We start from the raw sequence: 15,271 nt of genomic DNA, 5'->3' as shown, positions 1-15,271 counted from the left end.
TTTTAACCAGCGAAGCGGCAAAACTTTCACCACAGCCAAACTTAATCAGCTTTTAATTTTCCATCATCATTTTCCTCGCCATTTCGTTGCTACAGGTACATGGAGGAGCGAGGCCTGGGTGGCGGCGTCTGCAAAGGTCCCGGCACGATACAAGGTGGCCCCGGTCAGAAGCACAAACCGAATGTAGGATACCGGTTAGGCCGGCGGAAAGCGCTGTTCGAAAAGCGGAAGCGAATCAGTGATTACGCCCTCGTCATGGGAATGTTTGGCATTATTGTGATGGTGATAGAAAACGAATTAAGTAGCGCTGGTGTATATACTAAGGTAGGTTGTAATGCATGCCATCGAGATGCAGTTTACAATTTTGTGCTGGTGTCGAACGAATTTTCGTTTCGTTTTATTTCGCTAGCACAGGTGTGTGGTAATTGGATATAATATACTTTTGTTCCACATTTCGTTAAAAATTCATTTAAAAACTACACCTCATAAACTCTGTTACCAAAACTGAATAGATGGTTTGTAATACTATAGCAAGAAAGGAATTAATGGTACTACTAATTCCTTTATTCCTTTACTAATGCTACTCAAGGCAAATGCTTTACGGGTCATTGTGAACGCAACCCGTTTCTCCAATACCAGCCATTATTAAAACATCAGAGCACAGTGCCACAATATGTTTGACTTTGTTGTTAGATGCAATGCTAGATTGTCCAGATATATAAAAATAAAAGTGATGTTGTTGCTCTTACTGCATTTGTTCAATGAGTTTACATGAGTTTAATTTCGTATACATGGCATAACGCGTCAATCCAAAACGTCTCCAAAATTTTCCATTTCTACCGAGCAGTATGTCAACAAATTGATAAACACTTTGTTTTTCATGACGAACGGCTAAAACGTAACGTTGAACACTTCGTTTTGTTCATGATGAAATATGAATCCGCCATTATGATAATCAACAGTCTCAACACTTTGCATAATAGTTTAGAACATAGGTTCGGTATTAAATGCCCTTTGAGTTTCGTTGCTTCTATTCATTCGTTCAGTCGTTTGTTCGTATAAATTATAAATTAGTTATTAGCGCTATGATTTGTGGATCTAAAATCAAGCCGTAAAAATTGCCTTTGTCTCAACAGTCTGCCTGGAGCTAGCAAGTTAATTTTGCTACGAATATACGGAGCTAAAACACTTCCTAAAATAGTCTTATGAAGGAAAATGCACTGTGCCGAATTGTTTCTATTTTCGTCCGATTCTGATGTTCTGTTCATGAATGAAACGGTTATTTTGTATTGTCACAAGGGTAGCTTTACGATCGGTACATGATGCAACAATAGAAGTAAAAAACTCCTGTTGTCATTCAGCAATATAGTTTGTATAAAATCAAAAATGACCACGATGTATAAATACCACGACCATTGAAGTCCATAATTTTCATAACCATAATTTCCCATAATTCATCGTTAAACCAATTATCGGTGAAAATTCGATCTATCTCCCAACAAACTTTTTCATAAAAATCTATTCCCAATTTTGAACATTTTCGATGATTCTGTAAGGAATGATAAAATCTGAATTAGTATCGTACAACATATGTACAGCACGATATACATCATATGACTAACAAATTTGCTTTCCGTGTGGTTACAGCCCAACGAACTGGCAAAAAATTAAACTGTTATATCCTTTACTAGCTTCGCAGAAAACAAAAAGACCATCTGCATTCTCGTTTTCACGGAAAAAAGCCATTACTATGTGGTATGACTTTTATTGCTACCTTTATGTGGTATAATGAATTAAACATAAGCAAAACCGTTGGAACAGGGTTAAGTGAAAGCTTTCGAAAACATGAATCACAAACAGAATTATTCGACGACTGTTATATGTTTACGTGTGGTAGGGTTAGGATAGTTAAACGACTATAGACATATGGAAAAAACACAAAGAACGACTACAGCCACTTCTGAGATTTTTCTTCTTTTATCTAAAGGGACTATGAATTATCTAAGATCTAGTGCGAATGTAGCAAGATTTATAGCTTTTTAGATAAGTAAATCGTTATAGCGCTTTTTTTGGGTAAACCCGTTACACCACAACCGGTTTTATGTTGCTGTGTAAGGATTTGAAGCAGATAGATCAATTGAACAATAGTCAACAGAAATCTTGTTTTCTCACTTTCCTTCTACAAGCTGAAGTGCTGACAAGCAAAACTTTTTTCACACCCAAGCAATGCAACACTGAAGCTCGAATCCAAATCTGTGTAAGATCCAGTACAACCCTAGCAATTACTGTGGGACCTTCAGTTAACAAGGGTCCATAAAAGCTGTAAACTAGAGGCAAAGGAACAAATGAAGCACACTTTGTCTGTCGTAAAAATATACGATTATTTCACGGTCAACCAAGACACACCACGAACCGTCATGCATCTTCAAGCGAAGCCGTCCCGAACAGAACGTGCAACTGTTCTCTGATTCATGCTGAATTGCTTTGCAAGACCAGCACAGAACACTGAAAACCTCAGAATGCCTTCACAAAAAGACTTCAATGTTCCACAAAATCTCCAACTGGGACACCAACACCACTCACCACGCATGTGTCTGATGTTTCAGCAGAACGATTGTTACATTTCTTAACCCAAAAATTTGCACCATAACAACGAAAGATTTTCCTTCTGAGGACAACCATCAGTTGATTCACAAGATAAAGCTTTGTAAACAAGGTCTTGTAAAATTGTCTTTTCACAAAGTCTGTTATGCTTTATTGCTATCTCCGATTTGTACCTTTCTGGGAAACCTATGGAGAGTAAGAAATTGCTCATAAACAGACACAAAATTTTCAACCGGTTGTCCACCACTACGGTACGAAATGCTTACCATGGGAACCACTTAGTGTGATTCTCTAATCTTGGGGACAATCTAATATCTGGTCGATAATATCGTTTTATATACCCCTTTCAAAGATCACGTTATCTTGTATTACACATTTCACTTTGAGGTCCTGCAACATACTGGTCTCTTTGTATACTGTATTGTGAAAACCAATCAACAGTGTACCAAGGTAAAACCCGATCAAAGCACCAAAACACGGAGAACAAATGAGCATTATCATTACTTTCTGCTTTATGACATTATTTCATACGATTTGTTATTGATAATAATCGAGCATTCTCGGGATAAGTCAAAAGACAAGGAGACCTTGAGATATATCCCCTTCGCAAGCATTTACGGCTGATAATGCGGCAAAGAATCGTCATAATAATAATAATAATATATGTTAATGATTGTTTTTTAATTCAATTGATTATGCCATTTGATGGAGGTACATTTAAACAGGTTTAGGCAATGTTTAATTGTGGTTTATAACACATTTAATGATATCGTTGGTTGATATTTTCTAGTAGTTTATTATGTATAACAAACTGGCAAAAATTTATCGCTCAACTAAAAATATCAAATTCAGCTCCATGATATTTGAATTAAATATCCGTTTCGATCAGGTTGCAGTTCACTAGCAACGACAGCTATAAAATGCAATGAAATATTTGAAAATAGTGCAATTAAATCATACCTTTGTCTAGAACTGCGCTCCCTCAACATCACACTTATGCCTAGTGAATCGTAAAATTCAATTTATGTGCAGCATCGAGCATCGCTGCCTGCATAATTAATGCAACACACCACAATGGGGCGCAAATCGTGCCATTTTGCTGAGACCGATAGTGAGCCGAGCTTTCTATCTAGTGGAAAGAGTAAAAACAGAAACATCAAAATCCTGTAGAGTGCAAAGCGAAAGACACCCAACATAAACGACCCGTATGCGTAGCAATGTGCATTTTCATGATATTTGCTTGTTCGTATTAAATACAGCGACAAGTCCTGTATCAATTTAATTTAATAGGAAAATACATTTAATATCAAAGGAAAATGGCTACATGAATAAGTGCATCGCAAATAATCGATAATGCAAATAATCGAGCTAACAAAACAATCACACCAAAAAATAACCAGAATAATAAATTTTCTACGTTGTACGACACAATTTACAAAACAACAGTCGGTATCGCGAAGCAGTTAACAAATTTTAACAGTCTTTAAAATCACTAAAAAGATATACGGCCAGGCCGTTCTTCAGATAAATAAAAAAAAACACTAAACAGTAAATCAGCATAACAGTAAAAGTTCATTTAAGTTTAACAGAACGCAATGGTTGTTCATTTCTGTTAAAATAAACGACTGTTAAAAAAGTTAACGACTAATCGTCAAGGTACATTGGAAACTCGTGTAAAATTTTCGAGCATTATATTGAACGACTTTAATTTTTGTATCGCGAACGGTTTTGACGGCCGTATATTTAACGACGTCTCAGAGCCTGTTGTTAAAATTAACAAATAGATATGTTTATTAATTTTCTATACAATACAACAAATAAATGAAACGAAACGGCTGTTTTAACGATATTTTCGTTGGATATAGTTTTGAAATCTGCATTTTTAGTATTTTGCAAAATAAACAATTACACATTTATTCTAAAAATGGTCACATAATCATGCATCGTTCTTCGGTGCATATTGCATACTCATTCAAACTACAAATCAGTCAATCTTTCTGGTTGAAAAGATCTTCTTAGCCTTTCTGCAGCATGATATGTGTCCCCAACTGAATCACAGAATGCCTGCTTTGTTGACAACAAAATAACTGGTGCTACAATCTGTATGACGTAAACTATTGCTTCATATTAAACGACTGTCAATTTCATTCATTTCGTTAGCACTACCAAAGTCGAGCAACTTTTAACAACTTCGATAAAATTTTAATGACTCGTAATTTTTAAAGATTTCTTTCGCGATGCCGGCTAACATTTGAAATTTGTCGGATTTTTTATGGTTTCGTGATTTAGCAAAAAATTTAATTCTTTTTTCGTATATGTACTCAATTTGTAATTTATTTATAATGTCAAATAAATACTTTCAGTTTCTGCAAAAAAACATTTTGAGAACTGAAAGCTTGTGAACGCGATTTTTATTCATGTTTATCAAATCAACTCGCTGAGGATACAGATACACAAAGTACTAGGCGTCCCCTTAGAGAATTTTTTTTCATGCTGCGTTTTCCAAACATGTTGTACATGTTGAGTGGAACCCAACCAGACGAATGTTTTAAATGAAAAATTTTAACTTTTGTATTTTGTATTGTATTTTAACTTTTGTAACTTTGTATTTGACAATTTGATTTAAAGTCAGATACAAGGGCGGTGTCAGCCCTCGGTACAATGTCAGCCTTGCGAGATTGTTATTAGCAAATTGTGCAAAGATACGTATTCATTCCATTTGTATCATTACAATTGCTACAAAGCACCCCCTAGAGTTCATAAATTTCTTGTCCAAGTTGATGAATTTGTCATGAATGTACCAGCACCAATCTTTAACCAAGCTTTGGATAAAGAAGCTGCCAAAAGTCGTCACAAATATTACAGGAGACACAGGACAAGGCATGCTAGAAAATGTGCTCTCTACTCATCGAATCCGGTGATCAGTTCAATTTCACTGTTTAAAAGACTTTTAACTAAAGGTGAGTCTAAATTTTTGGATGTTATTAAAACGTTTATGTTTTGAAATTAGAATTGATACAAATTCTGGAAACACTAATTCGGTCACACGGTTCCTACATCAGCAACATTAGTATCTCAGTTCTGATACTGATTTACAGGACAATGCAGGATTCAGATAAATTATTGCTGAATTAAAAATTGCAAGTGCAAATAACCATCTGATGGTTCAAATACCTTTGGCAATTGATAGTCTTCTTCGCATCAAAACCTGTTAAATAAATCACCAGTGACCATCTCTGGACTATCAGCTAACATTGGGGTAGATCACGGTCTAAGCCAGTTTTTTTGTATGCGTTTTGACGTTTCCAGGCTTATCCGCTTACAGCTCGCCATACAAATGGCAGTTAAGTTAAGCCTAGGAAAGAAGGATTAGATTGGTTTCTCAATGAAAGCACCCAAGTACCCAAAACCCAAACTCGACAAATGTCAAAACAAAGAATTTTGCTAGCTGGCCTGAGCCAGGTTAGGCCAAGTTTCCCGTGTGCGAAAAAGGTAAACAATTTTTTTTAAAGAAAACAACTAAAAAAAGATTATTTTAATAATCAGACTTGTATATTATTTCATTGCATTGAAATTAAAATCAAATTACTAAACTTAAATCGTTTTTTCTCAAATATTAGTTTCACAAAAATGATCCCTTGTGTCATTCTTAATGTCAAAATGCTATGTCCTTTACGAATCTGTACAGAATGATACAGCCCGGTACCTGGATTGTTTGACAGATACAGGCTTAAAGCTTAAGCTTTCTAACTTTTGGGATGATCTACCCCATTGTTATAATACCAGTATTTGACGACAAAGCATCCCCACTACCGCAAACAACGGCAACGGCATATAACGGTCTTTTTCAAAGCTATGTGTGCTCTTCATCTGTTTTTCTGTTGTATTTACACTTATACAGCAGCGTAACCTTACTTAAAGAGGCTGCCCGGTGGCATTATGGTAGCGGCACCACTCTTCATACGAACGGACCGGACCAAAATCCCATCCGGACCAATCATCCATACGCAGGACAAACTATCCAGCTATGAGTAAATAAAATCAAATAAATCAAAGAAAATCAAAAATGGTAAGCCTAGACTAGACCTCTTAAGGTTGTTGTGTTGTATCGATAAAGAAGAACCTTCCATAAAGAACTTGAGGTAGCATCCAACTAACGTGCATCTACGTTTTAGTGATGTGTGTACGACGGTGGGGCCTGATGGTTAAGGACTAAACTAAACATAAATTTTCTTTCTTTCATAAAAATAATTAATAAAAACTTGAGATTTATTGAAATATGCAGACAGTCCCCGAGAAACGCTGTTACAGCGGACCGAAAAATCCGCGTATCTCAAATTTCCGCGTAATCCGGAATCCGATAATAAAATTATTTATACTTATGTATTATTTATAGCAAATTAGACGACTTTTTGAAAGTATCCATCAAAAAAGATTAAAAACAAATGTTTTATATGACGAACGAAGGTATTTTGACCAATTTTTCATCTCTTTGCCTAGATTTTGTGCTATAAACTAACTTAGCTATCATATTTCTAAAAACCGTGTATCTCCGAACCCGCGTGTGAGAGGAACCGCGTATCTCGGGGACTGCCTGTAATGTTATCCCAAATTTTTTAAAATGCCCACTGTATTACTGAAGTGTATTAATACTACTGAAAAGTGTATTGAATGCAACACATCATGAGTTGTTGTAATTACTTCAAACGATTGGGTACTTTGTATTATTCAATCCGATGTAAATCAAATGATATAAAACATAAAACAATTTTTCTATACCAATTAATGCAATAGCATGAACTACTTCTTTCCTAGTGAGGTGCATTACATAAAAAATGCATCCGACGCAAACGATGAATTGTTTCCTAGTACGAAACTTTTTTTGCAGGTTTCATTTCATTATGTTGCAATGTTCGCAATTAATCATTATTCCCACGTAAACGAATGCGTGAACAAGAAGGAGCAAGCAAGTTCGGAAGTAGTTAAGAAGTGGGATGAAAAGTGAGTAAGGAATTTTGATAAGGAAAAAACTGAGAAACTAATACTGAAATTTAGTTTCAGACTCGCCCTGTGAATAAAATATAGGTTATGTGAAAATCCCCCATTACAATGGTATTATTTCCATTACGCCGGGGCGTTCCGGTGGCATGATGGTACCGGCGCCTGTCTTCACACAACAGGACTGGATCAAAATCCCATCCGAACCAATCTTCCATGCGCATGACTGACCGTTAAAATATGAATTACAAAAGTCACAGACGGCCGAAAAAAGCAGGCCTATACCTCATAAGGTTTTTGTGCCGATAAAGAAGAAGAATATTACCATTTCATTGTACTCGACCGTAATACAATTCTGCTTAGTACGACAATAAAAATTTTATTGTGTTATTTTATTATGTTTTTCTTTTTATTCAAGAAAAACAGTAAAGCCGTATGGCTTATAATATATTCATTATATAATATATCATTATATTAAGACACAATTTAATTCAATGGTACTTGTCAATTTGTAATCAATGTCAAATACATACATTATTTTAAACCATAACCAGAAATCTACTTTAACCATCTTGCAAAGAGTTTAATATTGCATTTCAGTCCCTTGAATGCATGCATTAATATTCAAACTTAGTCACAACTTTGCACAACATATCGATTTGATGCGGAGTTTCTCAAACGAAACTGGTAAGAAAATACTAACAAACCACTCTGATGTTCTCTTTCTGTTTTAAGGTTCATTGTCCGATTTCAATTTGTGCGCCAAAAATGGCTTGCTACAAAAAATCTCAAAGAAAAATTTTCTGCAATAAATCTAACATACATAACGCTAGCCACTTTGTGCTGGTGCAGTTTCAAAACGTAAATGATACCTTTTCACTCACGCTATGGTGTACTCGTTACGGTAGAGAAATTTAGGAGAGAAAGTATTTTTCCCCGTCATGTGGTTCACTTAACATCGTTATTGTTTATATACCTTGCTAATTCAAAGAAAAAACAACACAATTCCTCTCGACACCTTTGGCGCAGCGTGTGTTGCCTGCACAATGGTTATCATTTTAATTTTCCAAACACGTATCACTCATAAAATTGTGATTTGTTCCACATTAGCAGCAAATATTGCAATATGTGTTATTGCTTCTGCAGCAATCGTCTACGCTGCCGAAAGATTGATTGACGAGCAACTAAATTATTCCACCTGTCACTCTCGTACACTCCCACTAGCTAATGATGCGCTCATAAATACCATAAAATAAAAGGCAAAATTGCATCATACTCATAACTATATTTGTACATTTCTTTACAGACTAAACGGATATATTGTTATCTAATTGATTGTTAAAATTAAGTAAACCAGTGGACTAAACGCAATACAAACATTTTAACACTGAAACATAATTACAAATGACGTAAACGTTCCCTAATTGTCGCCTACAGCTGTTAAAAATCGTAATATAATTATTAATTGGTTCGTGTTCACTATAACGTATGTTGATCCAACTAATAAACTGAAATTTTTATGCTATTTTTTTATAGAATGCGCGAAACTCCTATCGTGCTATTTAAAGTTTCATGGTTTATAGTTATTATTAATATTGTTTATAGTATTGCATAAATAAAGTTTTTAAAACATACATAAAATATACATACACACATAGATACAAAAAATTCAAGACCCATAAAATATTTCGATGACTTCACATATCCCAGCATTCTGAATTAAGAGGAATGAGGCTCCCGAATAGGAAAAATATTGACTACTGTGTGAAAAAAACTGTTTGCAGTGAATCGATCTCTTCTTCCTTGAGCACTCGTGCAACCATGCAAATTTAGTGAACATAATTGTCACAACCCCCAAACAAATAAGAACCAGGCCAGACCATGAATTACTGATGTAGCTTTTAATCTTCATACATTTACATAAAATTTGAACGAGAACATGTTCCCAGTTCTAACCCTCGTTACAATTGTCCAAATGTTGGCGAAAGCATATTACCTAAACACCAGCGGAATCATAACCCGTTTCATAATTCCTATATCTCTTACTAAGACAATTGAATGGTCTCTGGAAAACGCTTCTAACAACATAATTATTCATAATTTCTGTAGTTCATATCGATAACGATGTTCATAATCCTTTTGGGTTATAGCAGTTGTTTTACCTTGTTAGATCACGTTGCATTCGATAAAACCAATGTACTTTATCTCAACATACCAAATGAGCAGTGCTCTCGTATTCTGGAAATATGTGAGTAGCAAAAAGCAAGAATAATGATACAATAGATTAGTCTTGAAAATGCTCGCCTTTCCCGAGAGTGATTGTTCCGACGGCACTGTGAAGAATAAATGCAGCGTGCTACTGTGTTACTTTATCTTTTCTTATTTCTTTTGCACAACCACCGTAGCATAATGTAATGCAGTTTGGATAACTAGGTCAGTGGAAGCGTACTAGAAATATGATAATAGAATAAATGGTTGTAATAAATGCAGTGCTATCCGTTGGCCAGCACCGGGCTAGTACAATTGCGCTATATATGTGCATCGACCATCAACCTATCGAATGTGGTGGAATAAAATATGCAAAAGGAAATTTATTTACGTTAAGCGCCCTGCATGCCCGGAAACGCGATCCCACGTCGACTCGGTCCTGGTCCTGGCACGGCAAATGCAGTGTTAAGCACATGCTTGAAAACGATTCTGCGACCGATGGAAAGAACACCACCACAGCGCAGAAAGTCATAGGAAGGAAGTATTGAAATTTCAATTACTCCTTCAATTCAGCTCCTGACCACGGTTTGCTGTTGCTACTCTGTGTAATGCATGGCTCAAGGGTTTGCAAATAGCTGACGCTTTCACTGCGACGGAAGTTTTCGAGTAGCTTTATTGGCGGACGTTTGCATGAGGTTTTCCGGAAATAGACCATAGACACTTCAACACGCACGTTAGCTAAGCGGTCGTCTTACCGGGCAATTAATCAATGGTATTGAAGCGAACAGTCGTGATATGTAACGCGCATCAAACGTTTATCCTTTGATGTTGCTAGTTACTCTTCAAATCTCAGCGCACTGCTTCGAGGAAGATCGTTTTCAACTAGCTCCCCGACATTATTTACAGACGTCGGGTAATTAGCACCGATGAGCTGTAAACATAGGCATACGGCCGAATAAACGGTGACGATGATGTTGAGGCCTCTTTTCTGGATCGGCTGCTAGTAAGTTCAATTTTATGCCACCGTCCATCCGTTCGCCTCAACTATCATCTCTAAACCAAACCATCGGCTAGCAACAATAATAAACATACGTCCAGATGTTACGTCCGATTGTGGGTGTAATGCTTCCAAAGCAACTGTGGGGGAATTGCAAAAATGTCCGCCGGACGTGGTCTCGGTTTGAACTTCGTGGAAGAGTAAATATCCGGCCATGATACATATCATAATAATCTACATTCATCATGTGAAATTTAAATGTCTATCCCCTCAACCCTCCTGTAACGGAATATTTTGGATCGTGGCAAAATACTAAAAATGGCAGATGTAGTGATGCTGGTAAACCAGCAAATAAATAACTATGTTCCCGGAGGGCTTAGGTATGGTCATACTGGTAACGGATACCGTTGCTAATGGATCGTAATCATATTCGGAAGCATAATCATTGAAACAGCTATCACTCAACCGACTACATAGTAAATAATCAGTCCTAATGGAATGAAATGGTGAATTTAGCCGCATACGCGAAGCAATCAGGTAAAAACAGTGACTAGGACTGATGTTTGTGTGTACCGTAAAATATGGAAATTTACGTAAATGAAAAGGAACAACTCAGATTATATTTCCGATCTAGTTTAGCGATGAAACAAATTTTCAAGGACAGTTGTGCTCCATCAAACCAATTGGTATTACATCTACCATTGCAAACTAAATTCACCCAACAGAGCATTTTTAAGTCGTCAAAAGTTTTTTAGGACACCTCATTTGCATTTCGATATATGCTAACGTAATCGATTTAAAATACAACTATAAACAAATCAACCCTCTACTTGAATATTCATATTTGCAGCGAGATTTAAATAAATCGTATCAATTTCGTACATAAAGTTTCAAATAAATTCAGCACTCGTTATTTTGAAACACGGATGAACAAATTTTACTACTTATAAGATTTTTAAAAAGAGCTATTCTTGTTCTTCTAGTTCAAAACCATTCACAACATTCAGCAGGAGAAACTACAATTTAGATGCCAATTTTAGGCGCTAGCCTTGCTTAATTTCCGCAACGAGCACGAGGAGTTGCAAAACACGTGTATTCAATTAGCTTTACTTTAGGTCACGATTCTCTTCCCAACCGTATGCCGACCTATTTCCGTACCATATGTTTTCTTTATGACGAATCATCCCATTAATTGCACAATCAATCTTAATGATTCCTTTGTGTTGATTTCTCGAGCTAACTGTATTACGACACTCTACAGATTCACCACATAATCATATTATGGCCAATCATATCCTCAATTTACCAGGTCTATCAGTTTCCATTACAGAAACAATTAATCTTCTGCTCTCATCCTGGTTACAACAGTGCGCAAAATTTACTTATTTTAAAACAAATTATTCTTAAAACAATAAGAAAGTGATATTTCCTTCGATAATTCGTTTCGTTCTTCCGTTTCACTTCGTTTCAGGCATCTTTTTATTCGACCGCTTTAAAAACGTTAATATCCGTATCGACTGTGATTTTACTAGGGCTCATCGTAGCCTACCACGCCTTGGAAGTTCAGGTGAGTGAAACTTTATCGTTATCGTATTTATTTTCAAACTTTTGGTTAGGTAACAATTTTTTAAAACCCACGTCCGATATGCCTCTGCTAAGGTTATTAAATCCTCTTTTAGCTGCACTGACAAACATATACTAAGCTAGTTGAAATTTGATGAGTGTTTGTACTACTGCTACGTTCAATGCATTCACTATACAGTACAACTCATGCACCAGACAAAAGACCGTAAATCTTGTCGGTGTGAGGACCAACGTTATTAAAATGTCTCCTCAGGTCTGATTTGTTTGGGACTATATAGCATTTGTGGGGCTGCAACAGCAACGCCCTGTCAGGGTGACTGCGGTTATTGCAGTTAACACTAACTAAACCCAACAACCAGCTGACCATCAACCTGTGCTCGTAAATAAATCTGGAAAATTTATTAGCTCTGCTTAGGGCAAACTGCGTAAAACAGTTAGCAGCATGGCAGGGGTTCGACAAACTCACCCGTAAACAAGTATGGTACACCTTCATAGGGCCAACTTCATGGTGTAACTGGCATAGTGCATCGACCACAATAATTCCGTCACGGCAGAAACTGAACGATGGCTCTATAAAACTGACTAAATGAAAATTCAAAACTCACACCTCTGCCCCATGTCCTCTTTTCAAGTCATTCTACAGTGTGGAAAAGTAAACTGGCAAGACATGACATTTGGCACAGTGCCAAACAATAATCGCCCGACCAGGAACATTTTTGTTTGCTTGTTTTGTATCAGTACCGGATGGTAATGAAGATTCATTATGTTTTCATAACGTATGCTCCTTTTTTATCCCATGTTTTTGTTTTTGTAATCATAACTTGCCATATATGGTGCACAGAGAAACCCACCATGCTACGTTTAATATTATTGCAATCTTTAACTGTGTCATTTTTTGTAGATGTTTTAAATACAGCACAAGCTAACCCCAATCGATTTTATGTTGCAAATAATATTATCCATAAACCTTGTACGAATTATACTTATACTCGAATTTATACTCGAAAAACTAAAAATGGCAACTTCATAATTTCATGTGTTTTATCTTTAATTTTTATCGTACATTTCGCGTTATTTAAAGGTAACAAATAATGGTAATATAAAAGTATAATAATTTACATTTCCTGTTTTTTTTTAATTTTTACTTTCAGCTTTTTATGATAGACAACTGTGCAGATGACTGGCGAATAGCGATGACCTGGCAGCGAATGAGCCAAATAGCTTTAGAATTACTTATCTGCGCAGTGCATCCCATTCCAGGTCAATATTATTTTCTATGGACTACCAAATTAGCTAATAAGAACAAAGCCATCGGGGGTGAACTAGTTCCGTACGACGTCGCGTTATCTTTGCCAATGTTCCTTCGTTTGTACCTGATATGTCGTGTGATGCTGTTACATTCGAAACTATTTACCGATGCCTCGTCACGTAGTATAGGTGCGCTAAATCGAATCAATTTCAACACTCGGTACGTACCGCTCAGATTTTCCGTGCGATATATACACACGGCAAGTCGGAAGCGTTTGATATATGTTCATGTTTTCTGTTTCCGTTTTTTTACAGATTTGTGCTGAAAACACTAATGACAATATGCCCCGGGACGGTTTTACTAGTGTTCATGGTTTCACTGTGGATAATTGCATCGTGGACGCTACGGCAGTGTGAAAGGTAGTTATCACATTTTCCACAATTTTTCATCACACTGTCTCGTTCTTTCTTCTGCTCTCTTTCTATCTTTCTGTCTCGCTCACTCATTTACTCCCTTTTCGTGCGCTCCTCATACCTCCTCGGTCTATCTTTTACGATCGTCTTGTACTCGCTCCTTCACTACGTTCATGTTATTGCGTACTCTGTCTATCTCTCTCTTTCTCCTCCTCTCTCTTTCTTGTTTTCTCTATTTCACTTTCACTGTCACAAACTCTTTCCTTTTCTCTGTCTGTGCTCTAACTCAATGTCATTAGAATTCGTATTGTCCACTCCTCTTGTCGTTCTATTCCCTATTTTTTTCCAAAAAATGTTAGCTCTGTTCTTTGTTTTATGATATACGTTTATTAGATCGTTTCCTAACCTTACATCTATTCCAACCCCGTACAAAGAAGTTAAATACTTGTTGTCGTTCTCTGTTATGTGTGCAGTCATTCATTGTAACACTACTGTACATGGATAGAAAATGCTACTAACACTGTTATATGAATTATATTATAATAACTCTTCATACATTTTGTAAATACAACCAACAAGTACTACTATTACATTCAAAGTAAAAACTGTGCAACTTGCTTTTCGCGCATTTACTATTAGTCAATTATTTACTAATTCAGCTAATATTTTTTACAACATGCTACATTTAACCCCAATATTTTGGTTTAATTTACAAAAATAATTAAAATTCCACAACTTTAGCTTTCTTCACATATCTTTATGTAATTCTGGCACGTGCTAAAAGTTATTTATAGTATGTAGAATATTTTAAATACTAAACATACTACAGCTTCACTTACCACATACAGCTTAGGTGTTACAAACTATTACATATACTTTGTGCTATCCCCCAACCTTACTAATCAAAATCAAAATCAAAATGCAGTGAGTCGCACATTCTCACAACATGGTATTCTTCTAATTCCACTCTACTCTACCACGTTACACACGTCATGTTGCATGCCTTCTTTTCACTATTGCTTATGGTTATTTTTCTTTCTGTTGAGTTTCCAAAGGATCTTCTCCAACATCTTTCGAGAACGTTTCTGAACTTCTTCTTTGTACAGTTTAATCTCAAGTTTTAATCGCTTTTCTTGCTGACTTTGTGTAAAAGTCAGGTATTTAAAAACATGTAGCATACAGCTGTATAACCATCGGTTAAAAATTATTACTTTGAAC

The 15,271-nt window shown here is 36.1% G+C and overlaps 1 protein-coding gene across 1 annotated transcript in view; it reads left to right on the top strand.

Annotated features, from left to right (window-relative positions):
- LOC128707756 (small conductance calcium-activated potassium channel protein) overlaps positions 1-15,271 on the top strand; it is a 103,031-nt gene that overhangs the window by 64,769 nt on the left and 22,991 nt on the right. Inside the window, exons 5-8 of the mRNA XM_053802715.1 lie at positions 96-324; positions 12,279-12,374; positions 13,543-13,859; positions 13,955-14,059. Coding sequence (XP_053658690.1) covers positions 96-324; positions 12,279-12,374; positions 13,543-13,859; positions 13,955-14,059 — 747 coding nt within the window. The remainder of the gene's footprint in view (positions 1-95; positions 325-12,278; positions 12,375-13,542; positions 13,860-13,954; positions 14,060-15,271) is intronic.

This window comes from Anopheles marshallii, chromosome 2 (genome assembly GCF_943734725.1).
Source record: "Anopheles marshallii chromosome 2, idAnoMarsDA_429_01, whole genome shotgun sequence".
Lineage (NCBI taxonomy): Eukaryota > Metazoa > Arthropoda > Insecta > Diptera > Culicidae > Anopheles > Anopheles marshallii.
The sequence above is the reverse complement of the archived record's forward strand: the minus strand, read 5'-3'. Positions and strand labels throughout refer to the sequence as shown.